We start from the raw sequence: 27045 nt of genomic DNA on the forward strand, positions 1-27045 counted from the left end.
GAGGGCATTATTTTGTTTTTAGGCATCTTTCCCAATGCATTTCTTGATGTCTTCAAACTTGTGCCAAGATCATAGACCAATTCAGTGTTGAAACTTGTTCAGTGTTTTAAGTCCGTTCAGTGAGTATAGTGGCATTGAATTTGAAATTGGTTGACTATTTCAGATCAGCTGGCCAGGTTCCTGCTTGTGAAAAGCAGAGAGAGAAATAAATACATTGAAGTGGAGGCCAAGAATTACAGTCCCATGTAAAACCTGTGGGGATTGGAGAGAACTTGGCTGGATTTCTTGTCCTTTCAGTCAGGATGTCTTAAAAAAAAGATCCTTTTGGATTCCACTGGAGGCAGTGAATGGAGAGGGAGATATTGCTGGCCAAACTGTGGAGCAAACTGGCATTACATTTTGGGAAGGAAATCCATGCCAACCTCTTGGCTTCAAGGAAGAGGCCATGAGGTTGACCACAGGGAATTGAAAAGTGTCAAAGAATGAAGTGGTGCCGAGTGGTGGAGAAGAGCATGTACCTTCTTTTTCATTTGTCTATACCTTTGGCTGCAATATACTTTGGCTGCAATTTCTTCAGAACTCAAGACCAGCAAGTTAGTTTTTGGATGGGAGCCATGAAAGAAAAACCCAGAATGCTCTAAGTGATTCTGTAAGTGGGTTTCTGGTTTGAATAAATATTGAACCAATACCCCATTTAGGTGACAGTGTGATATGAGAGTTACTGTCTTAATGATGAGACAAAGTAAAACTCTTTGTACTCTGCTGTAGTAGGGATTCCATTGGCTAAGACAAAGTGTGGTAAAACAGTTAAGTCTTGCACTGCTTGCTGAAGCTTGTCAAACCTAGTCTCTGACAGGCTGCCAGGAAGAGTGAGGTCCTGAAGCATGGGCTCTCTGCAGAGAATACCTTGCACTTGTTTTGGAGAGTATGTCTCCAAGAAGGAATAGCAAGATTGTAACCACTGGTACAAGGCAAGAAGAAAGAGGCTATGTATCAGAGATCTGGGACTGTTTGTGACCAACACTTTGAACTGCACTTGGGAACAAATAGCCAGTGCAGAGTATGGGGCATTTGGGGCTCTTCTAGTCAAGAGGTGAGGTGCTCTTTGTGCACCAGCTGAACATTCCAGTTGCATTTCAACAATGGCCTGGAGGAGAGTGGATTTCAGTAATTTAGTTTCAGAGTGACAGAGGTGGAGATCACTATAATAACATCTGCATCAGAGCGTCACAGCTGTCTGGACAACCGAAAAAAAAAAAAAGTATGTTGTGCCACAGCTTACACCTGATAATCCAGAAGCACATCTAGCTTCATTCTGACTCTTAGTCTATTACTAAGGTGCAAAGCTTGGACATGAGCCTCCAACAGAAGGCAATTTCAGGTTCTTACCCATTCTTCCAGATGTTCGCTCCCTCTACCAGCATCACCACCGCCTTATTCTGATGGAGCCAAGGTTATTTTACTCTCATCCACCATCCACATCTCTACTTCTCACAGGTCCTGGGAGAACTTGGAGAACACAGAATTCAGGGTTGCTGAAAATTAGATGTAGAGAGGAGTGTCATGTTCCTACTGATGGCACTGCAAGCCAAAGCATCTCACGGTTTCCCTTGGCATCTGTGCATACACACTAAACACACTGGGTGAAGTCAGAATCCTGCAGAATGCAGGATGCTGCATGTGAAAGTCCTTGAGGATGGAGAGTAAAATACTTATTACTATTCTCAAGAGGAAAGAATGAAGCCCAACCTAACTTCATGGATAGTGGCATTAAAGGCTGTGAATAAACCTAATAAAAACATAATGGACACAACTATGTCAGGTGCCAGATGGAGACTGTAAAAAAAGAGTAGCATTCCCATATTACATACCAGGGTCTTAATCCAAACATAAAGGGACTAAGATTTCCCAACATCACTTTATCAGAAATATTTCCCATCAGTAGGAGGTTAGAGACCGTGCTATAACTGGAACAGTTGATGGCCATTAAATGCACCATAGTACTTTTCAGACAAGTAAGGCTGCTGTTAGTTCTAGTGAAATTCTGATTTGGGTAATTACATTTGTCCTGTGTAAACTGACCAGCAGTTTCAACAGGATATGGTATTCTGCTTCATTTCCTTGCCCTAACTGATGGCTAATGTTGCTGAGCACTGTTAAACAGCTGCCATGTTACGCCTCAGAAGGTTGATGGAATGGTATAATTATTTGCAAAACCCTTTAAGATTCTGCAGACTGAAAAGTGCTACACAACTGGAGGATCTTGTCATTCATTCATGGACCCTCTTCCTGTAGGAAATAAATTATTTTAGACGATTATAACAAATGAATCAATATGAAAAAGCGCACAAAAGCTTTGCAATTGTCATATCAATACATCATACAAATGTTTTGTGAAGGAGGAAAAGCTACTGAAAACTACCCTGGGGGTGGGAGGGCGGAAGAAGAGAATGAACTAGAGCTTGTAAATCTTCTATATAATTTAGATATTTATAAAGCACTAAACATTATGAGAATCTATAAGAAACATTAAGCTTTATAAAGAGCCATTAACGAAAGATTTGATAAGTCAGAAAATCTAACATCAAAACCCTTTTCCAAATGACCTAAAGAATCTTGTTTTTTATTTTGAGATAAATAAGAAATGCTCTCCCAGTGTAATAATAATACTAAAAAGGTTGTTTCTGATCTTTATAGCTTTGCTTTGCTAGAAAGAGGGACCAAAGCTGAAAAACCTACACCTATAAATTCAGCCCTGAGAATGGACAGTTTCTTGCACCTGGCTTGAGTGGTCCTTGAAACATCAGGGAATACAAGACATTTCCTATTATGAAACAGAATTTTTCCATTTCCCTCCCACACAGCCAGCAGTACATGCCCACAGTCAAAAGGCATGGAAATGTAATGGAATCTGAGCCAGAGATAGAAGCCATTTTATTAGAAAGTTTGGTTATTGACTCTTGATACAGATTTTCTGTATATGAGAGGGTTGGAATGGTAAAATCTTTTAAAGAGTTTAATAATATAGTACATCATCAACCAGTTCTTCCCAACTAGATATTGAAGGAACAGCCAGTATCTGAATGTCCTGTATCAGATACCATTGTGATGGATGGCTGAATAGGAAATTAGACAGATACTTTACTAAAGCTAACGTTTCAGGCTGTGCATCAGAGCATTAGCCAAATCCAGTCAGTCTTTTATTTTTATTACGATAGCAGCAAGGTCTATATCAGGGCCTCATTGTGGTAGGCACCGTAGACACAAAGTAAAGACATCTTACAAAGGGCTTAAGCTCTAAGGAAAGAGGATAGAGAAACAGAAATAGGCAGACAAAAATAATAACTAAGTAACATTTCATAACTAAAGAACTCTTTGCTCAGCAGAAAATCAGGCTCATAGTTTCTAAAAAAAGTTTATCTGTGATGATTGTGTTAGGCAGTTACTGAAAGGAGAAGGATTTTGCATGAGGAAACTAAATGACAATGGGAGGTGCAAAAGTACAACCTCCAAGTAAAAATAATGTGCTTATTTTGGGTAAGTTTATGAAACTCAGCGTTTTGGTTCATATAAGGATTGTTGAATCATATATTAATTCTTTATAAAATGCACTTTAAAAAAGCAGCCTGCCCTGTTCATGGAGAATTTACCCAGAATTCTTTTCAATTTAATACTTTGCCAGGAATGAGTCCACAATAAAATATGGCGGTGAAGAAAATTCTGAATTTCGTGCATTCAGCCTCTGACACTAGAAGTGGGATTGGAGCAAAGTTTCTTTAAAATCCATGGGCATGATTCTACTCAAAGTGAATGGAACTGATGTCAGTGGGATTACTTTAAGAAGCAAGCATGCCCAGTGGTGGTTGTACCACTGGGGCTAGTGTTAGTAACATGGCTACATGAAACTGGTTCTGAGCTCTACAATGAGGAAAGTCAAGAAGTCAGAAGAAAAACTGATAATGAAATAAAAAAATAAACCAAAGCAAAACTCGAGCCTTTAACTTCAGACATCATCATATTAACCTTGTACGAGATGGCAAGGGCGAGGACAATCCTTGTTGCAAGGGCTATAGTCATTTTAAGACTGATAATTTGGAAATGTTGCCTTTTTATTTGAACAAGACTGTTTTGCAGCTCTATTTCCCACAATAAGGCATCATTTTCCCTTCTAATCCACACCTTCTATTTCTGAACTAAAATTTCCTTTGAAAACAGCTTGTCTGTGGAAGGTTCCATCTAAATGACTAATTGCTGTGTACTTGTAACAGGAAATATTGCTCAGAAAGCAGCTACAGCTCTATATGCATTGCCTAGGCTTTGCTTTTCAAGCTAGCATAACCATGAGAGCTTTGTTCAGATTTGCTCGGACGTGTATTTGTGTGTGAGTGTGTATGCATGTGTGCAGTGTATCTACTGGCATCTGAAAACTAGAAAAAAAGCGCAGCTAGGTAGAAGAATAGGGAGACATTTAACTCCACCAAGATTGGGAGAGCTGTATAGAGGGACATATTAAAGAATGAAAGAATTTTTTTGCTGAAAAAAGTAGGGACTTTCCCTCTTAAATAAAGACAGTTGGTACGAATGGTGTGCAGACCACAGACTTGGTTTGTCGTGTTTGTTCTGAAGAGAGAGATTTTGGGACTATCATTTTCATTTCCCACTGAAGCATAGCTGCATGCATCATATTTTAATCTTGTTTGTGAAAAAGGAAAGCAGGAGAACTGGTGTGGTTCTATGTCATTGCCATCAATTAATTACAGTCATTAAATTTGTTCCACATTTAGAAGCCAGCTCTTGCACATAAACAGGGGACAATGGAAAATACAGACTGCCTTTTCCCCTGTGCACAAAACGCAGAAGAGACTAAAATTTAAGTAAAAGAATATGTGAGAAAGTGAATTAAATACAAACTTATCACAAACAAGACATGCACAAAAAGAAGTGTTTGTAAATATGTGTTGTTAAATTGGGATCCAAACAGAATTCATATGCCAATTTTTTTTAAATTGATTGAAACCCACAATTACTTTATGAGTTGCTGTAATAAATTATTGATTAATGTAAATTATTTCACAGGAAAAGAACATAAAGGAAACACGAGCAGAAGGATCATCCATTATGTATAAAAAGGAACTGTAAAAATATTATAGCAGCACATTTGTGTCGCTATAGTTAAAGTTGTGTCAGCATTTTAATTGTAAACCCTTATTTTCTGTGGTTTATAATTTGGTTTTTAAAATTTACACTGTGTCATCTGAGGAACGCATTTTTAGTTACACTAATTTAAAAAGCATGAGGCCATTTTGAAGCTGTAGGGTTGGAAAAAATGACAAAGTTTCCTGTGCTTTTTACTTGTGTGTGTGTGTGTGTGCGTGCGCGTGCTACAGTAATTCAGAATCAGGTCGGTTATTTCATATGAAATTTTGTGGGACCCTAGTTAATCTGTAATGTGGATTAAACCCTTTTAAAATGGCCACCTTAAATTTGGCTACTGTGATAATGCAATTTCATATTTTAGATGTTTAAAAAAGAGTCTCTCTCCTCTTCCCTGACCCTCATGGGAGTTGAGTGAGTTCCTGCCCAGTGAAGTGCCCACAGAGGAGATGGACTGCTGCATCCATTTGCTGGCTTTAAGAGGTTATTGAGAGGAGCAAAGTCCAGAGCAGTGCTTTCTTTCTCTTTTTTTCCCTCTGGTTGAGAGGTTTTGGAGCTCCAGCCCATGTGGGGCCTCCAGTGGGAGTTGGGAAAAGGGGCCTGGGCCACTGCCACTGTGTGCGGGGTCCAAGAGGTGAGCCCATCCTGGTTCTTCACCACCTGCTTGCTGAAGGCACTTCCAGTACAGTGTCACCTGCTTTAGAAGAGGTGCGAACCTGGCTTTAGAATATGCATGTTTTGTTATTATTTTGGCAGGCTACCAAAATTTTCATGAGACCTGCAAGAGAGAGATGAGAAATGGCAATTTTTAAACAGATTCTATCTCAGCAAAAGCTGAACAGAATTTCATGGAATTTTTCAAAGAAATGTCATTTCTGTAGCCCAAGTGTATTTCCTCTTCCAACTAACAAAAGACTGCTGCCAACAATGCAGGTATGAGAAAGAAAAGGTCAAGAGAATCCTTCTTAATGAAAGGTGTGAGGCAATCTAAATATAGGAGTCACTGTCAACTCCTCTTATAATATTGGGCCATGACATGCCATTCCATAGAAAAACTTGTAGGAAGGGGATGAGGAGTATGTGGGATTCATGAGAGAAGGAATTTCCCCAGGATTGCTTAGTCAGGGTTCAGCTCTTGTAACCTGTGGATTTCTGGAGATTTACTGCAGTCATGTAATAGAACCACACTAACAGGTTCTCCTGACCTACTGCCCATGAAGGGTACTCTGCTGAAAAGCAAATACATCCTCATGCTGTATGAAATTTCCATCGATTCCCTAATTGTGATACGAATCTCCGGAGAGCACTGCAGTTTTAAAGGATCTAAACCTGGCCTCTCATTTTGTGCCTGCAAATTATTGTGGGCACAGTTTTGCAAATTTAACTAAATGCAGGCACTGATGGTGACAGTGAAATGTGTAACTGGGGGCACATCCATCTACCATCTTTTGCATCTGCAACTAATTGAACCTATAGCTATATTTCTGGGCACAAAGGGGAAGTCAGGTGTAAAAATCAGGCCCTGACTCATTTTAATGTATTTTGCAGTTTCAAAACAATGTAGAGTTCACCTTTAAATATCAAGTAGGAAATCTCTTCAGGAAAAAAAAATCAAATTGCTTCATCTAGTCACAATATGTCACAAAGCTTTCCCTTTCATGATATATAACGGAAGAAAGACGCTCTTGAATCTGCAGTGGAGGCACTGGCAGTGCATTACAGAAAGTACCTTTTAACAGCGGATAGCATTACAGAATAGTGGGACAATTGTAATTGTAAACTGATTAACTAAGGCTCCTTGACCCTATAGGCCAAATTCATTATTGGCCCACTCTTATGCCATCAGTGAATTTGTCCCTGAAATATTAATTGACTAAGGGTGAAATGAATAGTATTTAGAGGGCCAGCATAAAGCCTATGTGCCAATTAAGCCCTATCCCACCCTCAGACTGCAATTTTGTTCCCACAGTTTTTAACTCCTGCGGTTTAGGTTTCTTGACCATCTACATAGCTGGTTTGCAGGCACAATAAATTACTGAGAAAGCCAAAGGATATAAATTGGAATTTCAGTTAGCTTTGCCTGAAAGTTACTTTTGTGGAATTGGAGTCCACCTTCTGAAAATCTGTCCCTGAGGGTCTGACCGGGATTCCTTCACCCGCTTTGAGAGTTTTGGGTGTGCAAAGAATTCAAACTCTTAATGTAGTTTATCAAGGGAACTACCGTGTCCTCTTTTTGGTAATAGGGCTTAACTTTTGCTAGTCCAGATTCTGTTGTCAGAGATTTGAGCATGAATCCCATTGTATTTCATCGGAGTTGGGTGTGTATAACTAAGTGCTGAATTTGACCTTAGATTCCAATGGGAGTTATGCTGTTTTATGGAGGAGAGAATAGATCCCACAAATCCCCTAGGAATTCCTAATACTACAGGATTAAGGTCATTAATGTATAACTGCATTTTCTTGGGAATCCAGATGCACTGATTATTCTGATTTTAAAAGCATATTGTCAAGGTGTTTTTGATCATCTGTAAGATGTATGACCTTCTAGAAGCTTGAAGGTAAAATCTGTAACCCCACCAAACAACCTGGTCCCCTCTCCTAACAGGAACGCAGCAGTATGCTTGGAAGGTTGCTCATGAGTGGTTGGCCACTGTTGTTGATGTATTTATTTTTATCTTATAAAAATATAGCATTTAATTTATCATGAAAAGAAAGCAAAAAAGTACATAGTCTCTGCAAACAAATCTAAGGAAAAAGGTGGAACGTTGCTGTTCTAAGTTTGGGCCTTTCAGCTCAGTTTCTTTGAAGAAACCGTAGCAGTGGAGCCTATTGGATTTTTCAGCAGGCCACATTTTTCAGATCTGTTTAAAGATCCTTTAAAGTTCCCTTTAATGTTAATGCTCTAATTTCAGATGATATTTTCGGTTCTGGTAAGCGCTGGCATTTCCTAATTCAAGGCAGATTGAGGGGCCCTGATGTCACTGCAGAACCAGTAAGCTGTACAGCTAGCATTTAGGCAGAAAGCAGCAACTTCAGAAGAGATTCTATAGTGATGATAACCTAACCCCCTTCAACTGTCGTGGCTCTTGCCTCTGAAGCTAAGACCAGGTTAACCAGAAACATGTTTCAACACATTTTTTGCTGGAATGCATCTAGCACAGTTTTCCTGGTTCATGGACATGTGGGTGGGTTGTGTTGCAGTCAGTTTTACAAAACCTTACTGGAGATTAGGGACTAGGACTTGTTTATAGCAGAATTTTGTAAAATGGTTCATACCATAGCTAGGGCCTATCATAAACTTGGTCCTAGCAACAATCTGATGTATACATAGTTCTGCGTCCTAAATCCAATATGAGGTGAAGTCTCAGCAGTGGATGAGGAAATCCAAGGGATTGCTCAAAGGCTAGGCAGGCAGTGGTGTTAAGGAGCTGGGTGTACTGAACTTGATGCTTGAGCAGGAGCGATACCTTTCTTATTTAGGGCTACTACTGGCCTTCAGGGGTGCAGAAATCTGCTTCTTTTCCCAGCACTATCAGCTGCAGTTTCTCCTCTCTCACTTGGTACTCTCCTAATAGTGTGAGGCTTATGTTATTTTGAAATGACCAGTTTTAGAAGGGAAAATGGACAACATTCCTTCCTTTTAAAACAAATTCTGTCCTCTTCAAAATTTGATGATATAAATCTTTACTTTTTGCATTGAAGGTAAGTTCAAAATATCATCATGGCGATGACGATTTAACATGTTACCAAAGATCGGTTAAACCATATTTCACACGCAAGCAGTTTCAGTTCCAACTTTCTGACTTGCCTTAGTTTCTGAACAGGAAAAAAAAAGGCCAGCACGCCCTAACATTAAAAGCACAGGATGTGTTGGCTCTAGTTGAGGCTTGTTCGTGGCTTGGTACTTAACAAAGCTAGTGTCAACCACAGTTGAGCAGACAAGTCTTAATAGCTGTCAACCACAGCAGATGTAGGTGAAACATTACAATTAATAAGCAGGCCATGGAGAACAATAGTGTAACTACACCTCCAGCATCTTTTCGCCCCCATGTCTGATGTGTTTTAGGTTCTTAGCTTTTTGCAGAAAACCACACCTTTTTCGGAGTCATTAGGTTTATGTCATGAAATAGCACCGTGTGTCAGAAAAAGAATCAAGGTCAAATAGGTGCCTGAAGCTTGGGTCAGCATGTGACTGTTCTGCTTTGATCACAAAGGGCTTTGGATCCTCTATAGTTAACCAGGTTAATTTGTGCCTGTATTAAAGGCACAAAGAATATGAGGCTTGAAGACAAACTAGGCTTTTCAAGATTAAAGGAACAAAGCCAAAGCGGTGAGGTTCTAAAATGTAACTTACCTTAAAAAAGATACCGGGCCAAATTCATCCTTGTGTAGTTCCTCTGAAATCAATGAAGTTACAATAGGGATGAAAGTAGCCCTACTATTTTATTCTTAGCCTTACACACAAAAGATCTTTCTGTAGCTCTCCCCCAAACGATGTCCGATACAGCTTTAAGTTGCCTTCTCCTCAAGAACGAACTTAGAGCCTAATACTCACTGAAGTCACTGAGGGTGTGTCTACACTGCAAGCTGGGGGTGTGACTCCTAGCTTGAAGAGACATACTCATACTAGCCTCATTGAGCAAGTATGCTAAAAACAGAATGTAGATGCAGCCACACAAGAAGCAAGATGGGGTAGCTTTCCTGAATACATAGCTAGGGCTTCCGGCAGGCGAATAGTCAGGGCAGCTAGTCTGTCCTGCTGCCCATACTCTGCAGCCTCATTTTGGTTTTAGTGCGCTAGCTGGCGTATGTCTCCTCGGGCTGGGAATCACACCACTAGCTCCAAGTATAGACATATCCTGAGAGTTTTGCCATTAATTTCAGCAAGAGGTGAGACCGAGCCCCTCAGGGCTTGATCCAGAGCCCACTGAAGTCAATGGAGACTCCACCGTGGGCTTCAAATCAGGTCCTTAGTGAGAGTTTTGAGTGCACGAGGAATGCAGGATCAGGCTGGACTGGTTGAATGAGATAGCACATGTGAGAGGGTTATTCAACTGCGAGCTAGGAATTTAATAATATTGCAGACTTGGTTTGGAGAGCTGGATCAGTCTGGTTATGTGTTCCTATACGGCTGGACAGCCTGTAAAGTTCAAACTTCTTTTTAACTTGACGCTGCTTCATGCCTGCCTCTCTCTTTTGTGCCAGGATACTGCAGCGTGAGTGGTATGCAATTGTTTTCCGACTTCTGCAACACTCAAACACAAAGACGAGTAAAGGGAAATTATTCATGGTCAGAGTTCTCTGACTTTTGTGGTTGAATGTTACAGCTTGAAGTGCTTACTTGTAATATTTTGACGTCATTTCCTTTTCTTATTAGAGTGTTTAAAAAAGAAAGAAGGGGAGGGTTATGAGAGGTCTGAGCCCTTCTCTGACCACAGGTTTTTAAAACTTCTATAAAATTACTTTCTGGGTTCTTTTCCCAGTTTTTCCTGTGACCTTGGGCAATTCACTTAATCTCTGTGTGCCTCTGTTTCCCCTCCCACCCTTTGTCTTTTCCCTGTAGATTGTAAGCACTGGAGAGCAGGGACAGTCCCTTATTATCTGTGTTGTAGAGCCTATAACACAATGGGTTTCTAACCTCAGCTGGGATCTTGAAGTGCTTCTGCAGTAGAAATAAAAGCTACAATAACTTGTTTGACAATGACGGTCTGTATTTTGGGAGCTTTGAAAGCTATTTCATGACCAAATAGGTGCTCAGAAAATATCTGGTATGCCCTGTAAATACAGACCTGTAAAATAAAAAAAAAATTAGGAAAAATTTATTGGACACATGCAATAAGCAACTTGACATTTTCAGTTTTATGGTTGTAAGTTAAACCCAAAAGTAAGTGGCCTGAGGGCCAGCAGTGTTTCTTTTTAACAAACTAACTAACAACGATACCTTTTTAATTGCAGCAGGGAAAAAAGCACCCGAGATTCTTTTTTTTTTTTTGTAGCTTCTCTCCCATTTATAAATGAGCAAATAAATGTTCCTGAACAAAGCAGTTTGGTTTTGCGTTGAGGTGCTCTCATGGTAAATTTTGTTCTGGAACAAATTTCAGCAGCTGAGTAAACCAAATTGAGGTGTACAACTTTAAAAAATTAACACATCCTTACCTACAGCAGTATAAAGGGCTCCCCTACAATTAGTATCAGGGTTTAGAAGACGATAATCCTGTTCTTAAAAAAACAGCGAAATCCTTTTTCCTAGAGGGCTTTATTGAGTCATTTAAAAAGAAAACCTCTGCAATATCTTTTTTTTTTTCAGTTTAGCATCCAGTCAGTTTCAAGGTTAACATTTATTTGCCGTGAAAATAATTTCCTGGGTTATCATGTGCTATTTAAAAATAATAGTCCGATACCGATGGACTACAAGCAGGCTAAAACTTCATGCTGTAATTCTTCAGCACAGAGAGAACCCTGCTAAATATGGCTGACTGAACATATATTGAATCATTTATATTGGCCACCATACTGTAAAGGACATTGCACAGTAGGAGCATTGCTAGAGACTCCTCGGTAGCACACTTCATATGTAAAGAGAATTCACAGTTTCCACTGGTGAAAAGTATGTTTTGCAAGGTTTGTTCTAAAATGCAAAAGAAAAAAAATCTTAAGTGTTGCTCAAGGTGATACTGTGCCTTAGATTTTCTTTGTAGTTTTAAAAGATTTATAGCTGTTTGTGCAAAAGTGATGTCGAAAGAGGAAGGTATCCTGTATCCTCTTCTTATAGCTCACCACGTCCTTTTGTGAAATATGACGTCTAGGATCTGAAGGTCATGGCAGCTTGCCATCAAAAATTAGCTTCTATTTCTGTTTCTTTTGTCTGGTGAATTGACCTGAGAAATCTCCCTGTTGGCTGCATTAATAAGGGGGGGAATAATAAAGATCTAAATATAAATGTAATTGTTTAATGTATATTTATCACTTCATTGTGTTTATTAAAATGAGAAAGATAGCAATGGTTAAAATAGAACTGAATTAATAGCTATGGTCAGAAACAACAATTGGCTCTGCGATTACTAAGTAGCATTCTCTTGGAATTAGAAATAATAAAACTCGCCCAATGCAGTGAGAAATGAAAGGACGTCAACCTAGTTAAGTGCCAAATTTGACCTCTCTGACTGAAATGATCATTATACGTTGGGGAATAGTCTTTATTTATTATTTGTATTATGGTAGTGCCTAGACCTGTAGATTGACTATCTAGTTCATTTAAAATCATCATTCAATTGCTTACGTTTAACAAAAATCACACAATTTTGATGTAAACACATGAAAACTCTGCAGCAACAGTTAACTGATATATTTTGCCTCTGTTTGCAACAGCCGTCTACAAAAACAGTTGCCGGTCACGCTTGGTGAAGTGATTACTTTTTTCCATCACGGCTGTTGATGGCATAGTTCTAACATGGTTTTCCTGTTGAGTGTGAACAAAGATGTTTTTAAAGAACTTCATTAGCCTTAACCATATTGTGGAGTATGGGTCAAATATTTCTCACTTGCGTACTGTCATTGACTTCAGTAGGACTATCTGCATGGATATGATCAACAGGATTTGCCCTGTGCTCCTAGGTGGTCAACCGCAATCTATCTGAACATAATTGTAACATGATTTGCAACCTTCTTTCATGTAACTGCAATCAGTGTTCTAACCGTAACCATATCTGTAAATATTTTCAAACATAATTGTGAGCTGTTGCATGGTTAAGAAACAACAAATGCTATTCGCAGAGCCATTCACCAGGCACATGCTAGCTGATGGAGCTGATAGATATACATGGAGAAATACTCAACAGGAGGTCATGTTGGCTTTTGTTCTGCTATATTAGAAATGCATTAAAAATTCTAAGTGAGATGGACAAAATTGACAGGGAAAGAAATTTCCATGTGGATTTGTTGAATGAAAAACAGGGAGGGGGGAGCATAAAAACTAAACACACATTGACGTGTCCCTTTAAATTAAGAAGTATTTAATTGTTACATATTGTTACGTTTATCACAAAGCGTGAACAATTTATTGCACTCTTTATGACTGAGAGTTCCAGTGGAACCTAAAAGATGTTAAGAACCCAGCTCCCACTGAAATTCAATAGGACTTGAGTGCCTAACTCCCTTTGGCTAGTTTGAAAATCCCAGCCCATTTATATCATTCTCATATGAACATAGACTGAAAGGCTACTTTGAATTCAGAAGAGACTCAACATTGCATGCTACTATCAAAGTAAGGGCCAACATTTTCAAATATGGGTTCACTTCAGTGAGAACTGTGGCTACTCAGCAGCTACGATATGAAAATAAGATCATTTACTTAGGTACTTGATCGTGGATATAGGTGTCTGATGTTAAGGCATCTATGTTTGCAAATTTTGATATTCCATTACAACAGCTACCTCCCCACACTGATAAGGTCACATTGTGTTGTTCCGCCTATATTACCCTGCTCTAAGGCCATTCTTTTTTTAAATAGGAGAGAAGTGAGAGCTATCCACTAGAGACCTCACTGGAGCTTACGTGTACTTACTTCATTACGATTGCTATCTTAAGGACAACTCCAAAGAAAACCTTGGAGCCAGATCCTCAGCTGGTGTTGCTTCATTGACTTCAGTGGAGCTACACCAATATATGCCAGCTAAGAACCTGGCCCTTGACATTTAATTCTGATTTTAAGTTTCCTTTAGACTCTTGTAACCTTGTAAACCTCTCAGGTAATTGTTGCTTATAGAGTCTAGAACTAAACGCATGATTCTCAGGCATACTTTGTCACAGAGATAAAGTGATTATTGTATGCTTTTGTAAAGCTAAGTTCCTCTTATCTAGTTCATTCTGTATAGTCTCTTCTTATAGCAGTCTTAGTTCTATATTAACTTTTTTGCTGCTGCTGCTATTATCTATCTATCTCTCTGTCCATCCATCTGATAGCAATCACTCGGCAAGCACTCTGGGAAACCATATTCCCTGAGTTAATTTATATTGGAAAATGTCCCATGTGTTATTTTTAGTAAACGGACATAGAAAATGAACCATATAATTAATTCATGCTAATATATGTGTGTGTGTGTGTATAGATATATTGATATATATTAATATATAATTTTTTAAATCATTTTAAAACTAGAAAATGACAGATGGAGAGATCTCAGCAGGAAGTATCCACTTCAAATTGAGCAACCTAGTACCATCATCTGGGACTGTGTGCCTGATAAAAGTGAAGATGGCTCAATATGGCACAGAGAGGCAGCTAACACTTGTTCAGTGACCAACTTGATCAAAGACCTCAGTCTTAGTGACCATAATGGCAACCCATCAGCACCTCCCAGCAAACGCCAGTGTAGGTCACTCTCTTTTTCGGATGAAATGTCTAGCTGCAGGACATCATGGAGGCCTTTAGGGTCAAAGGTCTGGACTCCTGTAGAAAAGAGACGGTGTTATAGTGGGGGAAGTGTCCAGCGCTACTCCAATGGCATCACCACCATGCAGCGGAGTTCAAGTTTCAGCCTCCCTTCAAGGTCAAACATGCTTTCCTCATCATATGACCAGTCTGGATTTAGCAACAAATTTGGATGTCAGCCATGCCAAGGGCAGAGGAAGTCAACCACCTGTGGGCAGGCAGGTGACATCTGGGGTTATGATCACAATTCTGTAGATGGTAACCGGGTGGACATGCAGAGGTCCCTCTCCTGTTCACATGATCAGTTTTCCTCTTCAGACTATTGTGCACCCTCAGCAAACAGCACACCTGCCTCAACACCAGAGCTGATGAGACGCTCCCATGGGCTGTCGCGAAGCCGATCACAGCCCTGTGTCCTTAATGATAAGAAGGTTGGAGTTAAACGACGACGGCCTGAGGAGGTTCAGGAACAAAGACCTTCATTGGACCTTGCCAAGATGACCCAGGTAAGACATACTTATGTTAATAACAGGCAAACATGGGTGGCACAGACATCTACGGAACATAATTGAACACTTATGTGTGGGCAGAACACAGCATCACATGGGGTTATTTTTCAGTCAACAGAAGCATGAATTTTAATTGTTTCCATTTGGGTTAAAATCCATTTTCTTCTGACTCAGCTGTATTGATCTGCATTAAATAGATGTGATTGTTATGGATAAGTTTGTTCCTTTTGTTAGAGCAGAAAACTTATTCCTGTGCAGCTGGATTTGTAGCATTATTCTTTTAAAACCTTCCTTCTTTTTTTTCCTGATGCTGAGGCCTGCAGCACATCACACCAATATTTCTTCATACTATGTATTTCTATCAGAAATAATTTTTTAAAGTAGAATTTGTATAGGAGATGTTTAGGGGAGAGGAGCTTTGAGAGCATGCAGGAGGAATTGAAGGCAACATCCAGGGTATTCAGCACTAACTTTATCACTAGTTGAATTTTCACTGGTAGGGACTGTACTGGCTATTAGCGGTGACTTCAAGCAGTCTTGACTCCTGTAATTTTCCACTCTGGAGATGTTATCAAGTTTCATATTCAGGTGCAAACATAGGGCAAAATTTTCTTCCTCAATATGCAGTGTGAATCTACAGTGCAGATAAGAGATTTGAAGTGCATACCTGAGAGGATTTTGCTCCATAGCCCTCAATCTTCAAGACCCAATTATGTGATATTGGCCTTCAAAAATGTGTGAGAAAGTCAAAATGAAAGGACATATTAAAGAAAAGCACAAGAAGCAATTTCATTTTGCATGTCTAAAGTTTTCCATAACCACAGTTTTATGATTCAGGGTTTCTAATGTCAATAATTTACAATAATAAACTCTGTGATAACACCAGCTTTGTGTGGTACAGAGATAAATTTGGGTCTAAAGATCCCATGGTTCATTTTGCAAGAGTAAGGTATTAACCCTACTGTTCTGGCCAAATTCCAATTTTTTCTATTACGTTCTGCGTGCCAAAAATTTCCCCTAAAGTTTCAACTGGATATGATATTCTTCTTCACTCTCTGTTGTGTAATGTTGCTGTTAAACAGCTGTTGCATTTCATCCCAAAGGTGACTGCATTTCAGTAGGCTAGTGCATAATGAAGTTTAGTTTATTGTTAACAATAAAACTAGTGACATCTCCTAAGCAGGTACAGTTCAGAAATAGAGTTGCAAATTTCCTTTCCTTCCCGTCACCCAGTGTAATGATTTCTGATGTTATAAATACCATTTTTTTTCTTTTAGAATAATGTGATATTTTATGACATTTTATGCTTATATGGTTCAATGGTTGCTTGAATGAGTTCATTGTGTTTGAGGAAGTGACTAGTCTGTCCTCTTCCAAAGAAGCTTAAATGATAAAAAGGGACAAAAACAGTTGTTCTTGGGTGATGCACTGTGATCTCTATTTGATAAACTGCGTCAGTTACATCTAACACACTTAGCTTATTTTATTAGCTAATAAGCTGGATAGGTAGTAAAAGCAACTTACACATGTTGTTATATTTCATTCGCTACAAGTTGAAATAACACAACTGGCATCACTGAAGTCCTTTTCATTTCCTGGCATTGGCAGAAACATTTTAAAAATACATACAGTAGTTCTGTATATTTGTGCCCACATATGTAGGATATTTCATGTGCTCCAGGCTGGTCTCCAAGAAAGTGGTGATGGAGGTGGTAGGAAGAGGTCAAAGGGGCAGCTGTGAATTAAAACACTTCTGCTGATAGCTCAGTGTTCATCAGCAAGTCTCTAGGTACGTTAAACCTACCTAAAAGTGGATAGCAGAGGATTTATGATCCCTTCAGGGAGAAGGAGCCTTGGGAGAAGTGGGATGCTGTGATTTGGAATAATTCTGGGGATTTATATTGCCTGAAAGACATAGGGCTGGCTTGTGCAACCTTTGCATTGGGGAGGCAAGTAGTAGTCTCATTGGCTTCAACAGCAGTACTCACGTGAGTGAGTGCTCACCACCATGGGGAAGGGTTGCACAGTCTGGTTCTAAATAAAGATTGAGGCAAATTTGTAAAGTAGTGTGGAGAAGATGGAATGACTGCTATGCAATTGAAGAAGCTTTTCCCTGGCACTACAGTCTCTCTCTCTCTTTTTTTAGAAAAATCAAAACAGTGGCCAGCCATGCTACCTTGTGGCCACGCAGTCAGCTGCCTTCCAAGCGTGGTCCTTGAACCCAACCTCTCACTCTCAGGCAGGGGCATTTTCAGGAATTTAAATTTGACCCCTTTAGGAGGGGCACCCAGGAGCTCACGCCCCTCCTGCCCTGCTCGTCCCCAGCAGGAACTCTCTCTATCTTCTCCACAGCCCTTGCCCTCGCAGGAGCTCGCTCTTCCCTGCCTCTGTGACTCTGGGGCCGGAGAAGTTCTGTGCCCCCGATGATTATTGGGGGGGGGTGCCCCTGCTTGTCCCCCCTTGTGCACACCCTTGCTCTCAGGTGGTGGTGCTAAAGGGAGTTGCAGAGGCCGTGAGGGAGGAAGCTCTTTACATTACTATGCAGAGAACCCTGGGCTGTTTGCAGAACACCGTTGTTAGGGTTCAGAGAGGGCCTTGTGAGCTGACACAGACAGGGAGTACCATGCCATAACAAGAGGCCTTGAAGGTGAAGGAATAATGTGCAGCCCATCAGGGGTGGGGAGTCATAGGACTTGGGAGCACATTCTCCAAACCAACTGAGTAACCACAGCCTGGAAAATGGATCCCAAGCTGGGAAGAATCCATTTTTCAGCTACCTTTTACTTAGTCCCTTTGTGCCAAATAGAAGAATAAACTCCAATTCCTTTTGCAGCAGCTTCTCATTTAAGTTCAACTTCAGCCCCAGCTGCCTCTATTTCTGAGTGACAGTAAATGACACACTGGTTTGGGTTGATGGAGAGGTTTAAATCTGCCTCCAGTGACAAAGAGCTTTCAGATCTTCAGGGGCCCAAGAGTCCAGGGTCCATGAAGGGCTGTGTGTGATATTCATTTTAAAAGAATGCAAACAAAATTTGAGTCATGTACTGCAAGAGAAGGAGACTATTAAAAAAATTCAAGTCCCTTTTTGTAAAATGTACCTGTGCAAATCAACCATAATATTCAGTATCCACTCTCAGCTGAGCTCCCTCCTATCTGTGTCATGATTATGTCCCTAGCCGCTCTCTCGGTATTTAAACCCATGTGAAGCTGAAGGTATTGTATATCCCCAAAACATTTTGGATTTCAAGTCTGTAGAACAAAATTATAGCAAAAAAGAAAATCAATGAACTGTAATGCTACACCTCTGGCTGTGTGGCTATAGTATTCTGAGCACACTTTTCACACACTAAAGATTTCTCTCTTCTGACTTTGGTTCCCACGATGGACCCAAGCTAAAGTGGTACTTACAGTCTATCTGGCAATAACTAATACTGAAAAGTGCAGTGTTCATGCACAATGCTGCACAATAGAAATCCTTTGCAGGAATGGGTAACCTTATCTTTATGACCGCATGACCCCTTTGCCCTCACCTTGTGTTGTTTCTTGTGTGATCTTACCATCTAGGATGTAGCAAACTAAGTAAATTAATCCCAAATAATTATCAAAGTAATGAAAAGCCCAACATTTTGGAATGATACAAGGACCCATTCAAGAAATGTAGCCTCTGTGTAATTGTAATTATAACAACGGTGTTTCACAGCAGAAGTTGTTTTAAAGCAGTGCAAGGAATCGGTCACATTCCTCTGATTCACGTACAAGGTGGTTTCATTTAGAGTTCACAAACAGCTCTTTGCTATAAAAATACCTTATGAAACGGCTTTGATCTATTGCTTTCTGTGTTTGGCTGCAGGACCCTGAAAAATGACACAATATGCTCTACAGCAGGGCAGGGCTTAAACCAATCATTTATTTATAGCATCAGATTTTTGCAGCTCCAAAAGCATGATCAGTATTTTTCTTCTTGCCACCACACACTAATGACTGTATTTTTCTTTGGCTCCATTAGTAACAGGTTCATTGAGAAAAAGGTCACACAGGACTGCGTTTCAGATTTTGAAATTGTGACGATAATGCAGTGATGCCCACTGACAGGAGATACAGGAGAAAGAAGGAGGAAGGATGCTTCTGCAGATAAGGTGCTGGACTGAGTCAGGAGAGAAGGGCTCTCTTTTCCAGTTCTGGAAGTCTTTGTCTGTGACCACAGGGAAACAACTTCACCTTTCTTGGCCCGTATTTCCGTAAAGGGAGATTGTGCAACCAAATTCAGCAATATTTACTGCAAATAAATACAGTGAGATTCTTGGGATAAAAAGCATTAAGGAGATGCAGAGTATATCAGATAAGAAAAAATCTGCTTACAAGGTGCCATGCTTAAGGCCGATTTTTGCATCATGGCTTGTTTTGTGCCTGGGTAACTTGCCATGCAGCATTTGCACAGCATCTCACCCTTGGTCTGTTCCATGCTAGATAGGTTCTTCTACAGCACTCATCACAGATGGTAAAATGGATGTGCACACAAACCTCAGTGCTGTATGCATACGTGGGCTTGGCTTGCAAATCTACCTGATAACAATTTGCTTGTTTTATCCAATGACTTGTGTACACAAAGTTGGGCATGCCCCATATGCCCCGTCAGCAACCTCAAAAGGGTGTGGAAGGTTCTTAGTTTGCGGTAGGAGGTGCTCAGGACTTTTCAGGATCAGACCCAAATGGAGAGACAGTGCCCCTGGATGCCAAACCATTCCATATGCCTCTCTGTTACAATTGCATTTGTTGCAAGAACAGCTGTTGAATGAATAGAATGAATAAAAGAAATGTTAGTATTTTTATTCCTTTAGTTATTCTGAAAGTCTGCACAAAGGCCTCTAAACTCTCCATCTTCAGCAGGATTTTAGACATTGTGGGAAGAGGGGAAAATGATCTGTACAAATCCCGGGGAAGGGAGAGTTGCAGAGGTGGAAGGGGTTTGCAGGAAGAAAAGAGGTCAGAATCGGGCAGACCCTGACCACCAGGTGCTATCATTAGTTTGCAGTTTCAGCCCATTGGACATTACAGGAGAACCTGAGATCAGTCAGTGCCATATTTGGCAGTTTAAAAACTACAGAGGGAAACAGATATAAGAATCAAATATCTTAGTCAATGCTTTTTTTTTAACTGATATTCTCACTGCAGTTTTCTCAGTGTAATGGCCTGGGCTCTTTTTGTTTGCTTGAGTCTGTACATATGGAAAGTAAGTTGAATTCTTTCTGAATATCAGGATGAGAGAGAGTAGAAATTGAAAGTGTAACTGATTGCTCCAGCCTACACAGTGAGTGAGCTCTGGAACAGCTGCTTGGCTGTGCTTTAAATACTGTTAGTAATTGTTGATGGGGCCTGTGTGTGCTAAACAGAGGCGTGCTGTAAAAACAGGAAAGTAGAGAATAAGTCATCTGTCTTGGCTCATCATTTTGTATTAAAATGTGTTAGGCTGCTAGGAAAATTAAGAGAACCATTGAGCTGTAGGTCTCTGTGTGTATTGTGCCGTTTGCTGTGGCATTATGAATTACCCTGCCGTGAGCTGTCAGCGCTGTTATTGCACAAGTAATCTTCCTAAGGTCATGGCGACTGTGAGCTCTGCAGCTTTGATCTCACGTCAAAAAAAGTTAATGAGTTTATCTTTGAAAATGCCAATGAAGCAATTTTTTTTCTAAGGCTCCTTGCAATTTTCTTCTCTTTAATTGTTGGCCATTTGCAACTAAAGATTCCTAAGAGGGAAACGCCACTGAAAAAGGGAAAAGTGGTATGGCAGATGACACTGTGTCTTCCTTATACAGGGTAAAGAAAGAAATCCTGCTTCCCATGCAAGTGTTAAAATGTAGCTCCATTCCACCTTTATGCAGAAGCAGTCTGGAGACCAAAGACATTTGGGAAATTGCTATGGAGAGAGGAGACTTAGTGTTTGGCCCAATAAAGCCAATGGCCATCCTTCTCTTGGCTCAGCTCATACACAAGTGCTCAAGGAAAGGCTGGAGAGTGCAGGTCCAGGTTCTCGAAGAGAATGTAGGGAACTTCATACTGGAAGGAAGGGAGGATGGTCTTGTAGTTTAGATGCTTGGCAGAGGAGCCGGAGAGCTGGCTTCCATTCCCAGCTTTGTTGCAAACTTCCTGTGTGACTGTGGGCGAGTTACTGAATTATTTTCTGACTCACTCCTCCATAAAGCAAGTATAAAACTTTCCTACCTCACAGGGCGTTGTAAGGAGAAGTCCGTTAGCATTTGAGAGGTGCTCAGATGTGACCAGTCATGAGGGCTGTTGAAATCGATAGATTGCTATTTGAGAGTCAGAGGAGGGATGTGGTGGAGAAAGGGGGACTCCATACACAGTCACTACTGGGCTGTTGTAGGCCAAACTGTTGCTTTCCTATTTGATTGCTGGTGATACAAGGCCAGTTCATTTAGTTGTAAATATTTCACTCTGAAAGCTTTTGGGAATAAGAGCTGGGAGGAGGAACACAGACCTTGAAAGACTGTTTTTGTGGCTTTTCTTCCAGTTGACCCACCCCATCAGCCTACATCCTGTAATACAAATGCTTCTTAGTTTTTAAATCAGTGCCTAATAGGTATATAGAAAAGTCAGCAGTTAATACAGATCATTTATCTCAAAACCTTCCAGTCAGCTCCTGTTACTCTATAGAGGTCTCTCTCAGCTGCCTGAGGCTCTGCAGGTATGGTCGAAGTCTTCCAACTTGGCTCTGTTGTTTCTCTGAGGATTTAAACTACTAAATTTTTTTGAACTGAAACTAGGATTATTTACTGCATCCTTTAACCCAGTTCTTCAGGTTTATTGCAGTTTTAGCAAAGCACAAAATACAAGCAAGAAGGACCTTGGCTGCCAAATGTGTCAGTTTCTCCAACCTCTGGTGGCTGTCTCTCACCTTTCCTCTGTAGGAGGGACTTCTACTTCCCCTACTGGACCCTGTAGATAATGTGTAATATTCCCTTCACAGACTGGCAACAGGGTTTGAATATAGACTGTCACTACTGCAGCATGAACCTTTACCGTTTGTGCTAAGCAAAACTTCCACTGACTTCAGCGGGTCCAAAATTTCACTGTAGGTCTCTTTGGTGGAAGCGGTAGTAGGCTGCTATTCTGTTAATCAGCCAAAGCATAACACACAGTGCAAAATCGGTTACAAATGCGTCTCTTGTGCTTATGGGAATGGATGGCTCATCATAGCTGCCCCATTGAGAAACGTTAGAAAATAAATCAGCATAAAATCACCTTTATTGCAATTCTTTGTGCCATTCACAGCTATTGCACTAACCGAATTGCTCTTCCAGATGAAAGATCCATGTGAGGCAGCAGCTCCAGTGCCCCAATCTGTGTAGTGCAGTGACCCTCAACCTTTCCAGACTACTGTACCCCTTTCAGGAGCCTAATTTGTCTTGCGTACCCCCAAGTTTCACCTCACTTACAAACTACTTGCTTACAAAATCAGACATAAAAATACAAAAGTGTCACAGCACACTATTACTGAAAAATCGCTTACTTTCTCATTTTCACCATGTAATTATAAACTAAATCAGTTGGAATATAAATATTGTACTTACATTTCAGTGTATAGTTTATAAAACAGTATAAACAATCATTGTCTGTATGAAATTTTAGTTTGTACAGTACTGACTTCGTTAGTGCTTTTTATGTAGCCTGTTGTAAAAGTAGGCAAATATCTAGATGAGTTGATATACCTCCAGAAGACCTCTGTGTACCCCTGGTTGAGAACCACTGACATAGTGCACATTTTATTCGGGGGACCCCAAAGCAGTTGCAGGAGGACTTTGAATGACAGTCCAACAGCCACAAGAGAGCACTCAGAGATACTTGCAAACCATCTTCACTTAATGTGTGCATGGGCATAGATAAGGCCATTTAGAATGCCCCACCTAAAATGTTAACCTAGAGCCACCACTGCTTCCATCCAGTCTGACCTGTTCAGGGTGATGGAAGATGCCAAATGGGATGTAGAGGTTTGAGGGTGCACGTAGGAAGATGTGGAACATACATGACACCTGCAGGGATGCCCTCCCTTGCTCCCCAATATGGAGATACAGAAAGAAAAGCTGCAATGCTTTTCTAGCACTGAAATGCTTTCAGATTAAAAATGTATGTGGGAGGAACCCTGGATCCATACTAGTTTAGATATTATAAACCTCTAGCAAAATTAACTCTTTACTTCCTACAGAGGAGCTGTAAGTGCCTTTTTGTTCTTGCAGCTGCAGCAGCAGCACTGACAGAGTTTTCCTTCCTCACTTTCTGTTTTGCAGCATTGCTGTAACCCCTGACATTGTACAGTCTGGGACACTAACGGCGCAGTAGCACAAGAGCTCAGTTTGTTACAGTGCTACACTTGGCAATGAAGTGTAAGCCGTGGAACTGATGGCGTCATCAGAAGGGAATGAGCCTCTCAGCTCTAATAAAATTACACTACTTCTGATGACAGCATTGTGAAACAGGACGAGGAAAGGAGCTTTACTGTCTGTAGTTTCACTCTTGGTCCTGAAGAACATGAGCTCATGGGGACAAAATGGTGGACCTAGCAGTCAGTTCTGTTTTTAAAGGCTGCTTCAGATAGATCTCTGAGCCCAACCCACATCCTCTATATCCAACTCTCAAGACAGTCCAAGTCTGAATCGTGCAAATAGCCCCTATCTTTGTGATGTCCCAATTGCCTGCATCTGAACTACAGAGGTGTTTGAAATCCAGATCGAGGTTTTGTGGTTTGACCCTTTTGTAATTTCATAGTTAGTCTCAGAATCTCTTTCTTGTGTCAGTTCTATCCATGGACCCCACCTAATGCAATAAAGTTAAAAGACAGCGAGATCCTCGTTACCGCTCTGCTTGATAAAAACGACACGCTCTGTACATTTTCTAAAAATGAGCAACAGCAGGAAGAGCTCTGCTGTAGGTCTGGAGCTGAGTTTTCCTGTGTGTAGAAGTCACCACCAGTGTTATGGTGTTGGGGTGTCAGTGTTATTTTTGTTTATTCAGATGTCAGTCACGTCGTCTCTGCTCCTCCAATATGCTCTATTTTTAAAGTCTCCTTTCTCTCCAAGAAAGATTTGAAGGTAAAATGACTTACAGAGTTTGCCCAAGGTGTCCATTTTTTTCTGATATGACCAGTTTAAACCTACCAGTATTGTGAGGTGCTCCTGATACCTTTGCCCTGCTGTGCTACTCAGTTAGATACTGCTGTATGTAAAGAGCTGCACATAAGATACCATTTGCAGTACACAACGAGTAGTTTTAATTGGGCCTACAAACCCAGGAACACTGTATATTCTTGAGACCCATCGGCCGACACCTTGTCTATTAACTATTCACATATACACAGTGATCTCTCTTTTCTAGAGCACTCCTGTAACATGCTGCTGGTCAGTTTCATATTGGGGAAAACTGAGGCTAATGCTTGTGGGACTAAGAGAGAAGTAGAAATTCCTACTTTGTGAAATCTAGAAATGGACCTGAAAAATCCACCCCATCTCCAACTTCCAAGGATTTTGGCCAATGAAAGCTGATAAAGTGAACAGCCAGCCATAGGAATATCCCACTGATAATTCTGTAGTCCTTTATAAGGGCTGATGTCTTAAAGTGTAACATGATCTTTAATTCTAATTAACTGCTCCTTCTCACACAGTTGTCCTTATTCCTCTTATGCCCCTCCCATTCCCCTCATCTAAAATGCGCACTGAGACAAAACTGAATCTCTGACATTTTTATATTGGGTTAGAAGCTGAAGAGAACAAATAGCACAGTGAAGAACAGAAACTCTACACAAACTTGATTTTACTGCATTCAAAGTGAGGGTTAATTGTTTGGTTTTGGACAAAAGTTGAACAATTTCTGCATTTGAAGGTCAGATACAGCAATACCCTGGTACGCTGGACTCAGGGAATGGCTCACTTGATGAGTACCTGTTCTGTTCTTTCCCTCTGGGGCACGTGGCATTGGCCACTGTCAGAAGACAGGATACTGGGCTAGATGGACCCTTGGTCTGATCCAGTAGGGCCATTCTTATGTTCTTGTGCTTTAAAAAATAGTAGAAAAATAACTGAATACAAAATGTACCTCTAACACAGTAAGAGCCAGATTAATTTACACACAAGAGTTATGAGACTGCTATCAATGATACACTGAAGGTTGTTAACAATACCAGCCCCTTTAATTGGCTGGTTACAAAGAATAATAAAGTTTCAAAAGACTTTTCAGATAGTGTAACAAACCTCACAGTTTGACTGTAAATCCCCAATCTAATGCCTATCAAATTTGTTGAAATCAGATCATTTCCTAAATCCTCATGCTTTGAGAGAGAAATTAGTCCAGCTGGATTCAAGAAGAAATCCCAAGTAGGTACATTTCTAACAGTTTACAGCTCCCCAGATACATACTATCACTGTTGAAGACAGATTTCCAATCTAGATGGACCACATCTGAGTTTGGCAATTCCTACTGTATGTTCCTTCAAAGATGTATCATGTAAACTATCACCCTTGTGCTACCCAGGACTCTATTTTCAAAGGAGCCTTGAATGCACCTTGAAAACTTGTGGTCACTTCCCAGACCAGTGATGGGATGTAAGATTTGTGGAGTTAACGGTACTCTGAACCTCAAGGGAAAAATAAGTTTTGTAGTACTCTGCACTGACACAATGGCAGTTGTGCTTTTGGGGCACCGGAGATATTGCCCCGTTGAGAAAAATTAAACAAAGTAAAATACATTTACCTCCATCCCAGTTTTGTGTGTTGTGCACAGCTGTCAATTTAAAGGCCTCATCCTTCCATTTTCCAAATGAAGGAACCATATAAGCAGGCTTCAGTACACCATGTTGCGTAATGCAAGGATGCCTAGGGAAGGTGCATCCAACAACTCGACAACACCGCAGAGAACGGAGTGGCATTTCAAAAGTACTCCTGGAATGAGTGCCTGTGCAGCTAACGAGAACTACAGTGCCCCATTTAGGTGTTGACTGCTTGCTGGACAGCCAGAGTACCTTGATGGGTTAGAGAGGTGATCTCATCTAGTCCTCCTGGATGCAGGAATGTTGCTGTCACACAGGATTTGAGTGCTGGGTGTAAATAAAGTGGTATCCTCTGCTACTCACTATCAACACCCAAAATACAACATGGCGATGTATGCATCAGAAGGTAACCAGGACTAGGGACAGTGTGTAAGGATTTGGATCAAAACCTCTTAATTATAAAAGAACCCAGAATGCAGAATTTCTTCAAGCCTGACTCCCTTCACATCTTCTCTCTTCTTTTTAACCAATTTAAGGGTTAATAAAAGAGTTACTCTCATCCCTTTATTTCCTGAGCTATTTTTAGCTGCAGGAGATAGTTCTACAGCTGACAGCACATATAGGAAACTATAGTCAGGAAAGGTCACAGAAGAGGGCAGGATTGAAAACTAGTGTCAGATCAAGAGTCAGTTACAGCATTTGAGACTGGGGCCTTGCTTACACTGGGGACTTCCGTCATCAGTGACCAGCCATGGGTTTAACAAGGCAGGGATGGGAAGGGCATATTTAGCAGTGAGATAATGTTGAATAGAGATTTAAATGTGTTACAGCTTTATCTCACTACAGCAGGGCCACTATGTCAGGAACACAGTGTTCACAGAGGGCACTATACAGGCTTGGTAAAAACTAACTACACCAGTCATGCAGGGAGCAAAAAAACCCTAACCAAAACAGAGGCTAAAGAGATGACCGTTGAGGAAGCATAACTATTAGTAATTAAATCTTTAAATTGTTCTCTGAAAACCTTGACCTGGCTTCAGGAGCCAACCCAGCCAGCGCTCTGGTATCCTGCATAGAAGACACCCAGGGGAGGAGGATAGATTTATGACACGGGGATATAAAGAGGTACAGAGAAGAGAAGTAAGAGATGGTCAAGTGGTAGAATTCAAAGCCGAGAC

General features: G+C 40.6%; 1 protein-coding gene across 5 annotated transcripts in view; it reads left to right on the forward strand.

Moving 5' to 3' along the window:
- FAM53B (family with sequence similarity 53 member B) overlaps positions 1–27045 on the forward strand; it is a 133693-nt gene that overhangs the window by 44140 nt on the left and 62508 nt on the right. For all 5 annotated transcript variants that reach the window (XM_075072481.1, XM_075072482.1, XM_032796504.2 and 2 more), the window contains one exon: positions 14312–15090. In XM_075072481.1, coding sequence (XP_074928582.1) covers positions 14312–15090 — 779 coding nt within the window. The remainder of the gene's footprint in view (positions 1–14311; positions 15091–27045) is intronic.

The sequence above is a fragment of the Chelonoidis abingdonii genome, chromosome 15 (assembly GCF_003597395.2).
Source record: "Chelonoidis abingdonii isolate Lonesome George chromosome 15, CheloAbing_2.0, whole genome shotgun sequence".
NCBI lineage: Eukaryota > Metazoa > Chordata > Testudines > Testudinidae > Chelonoidis > Chelonoidis abingdonii.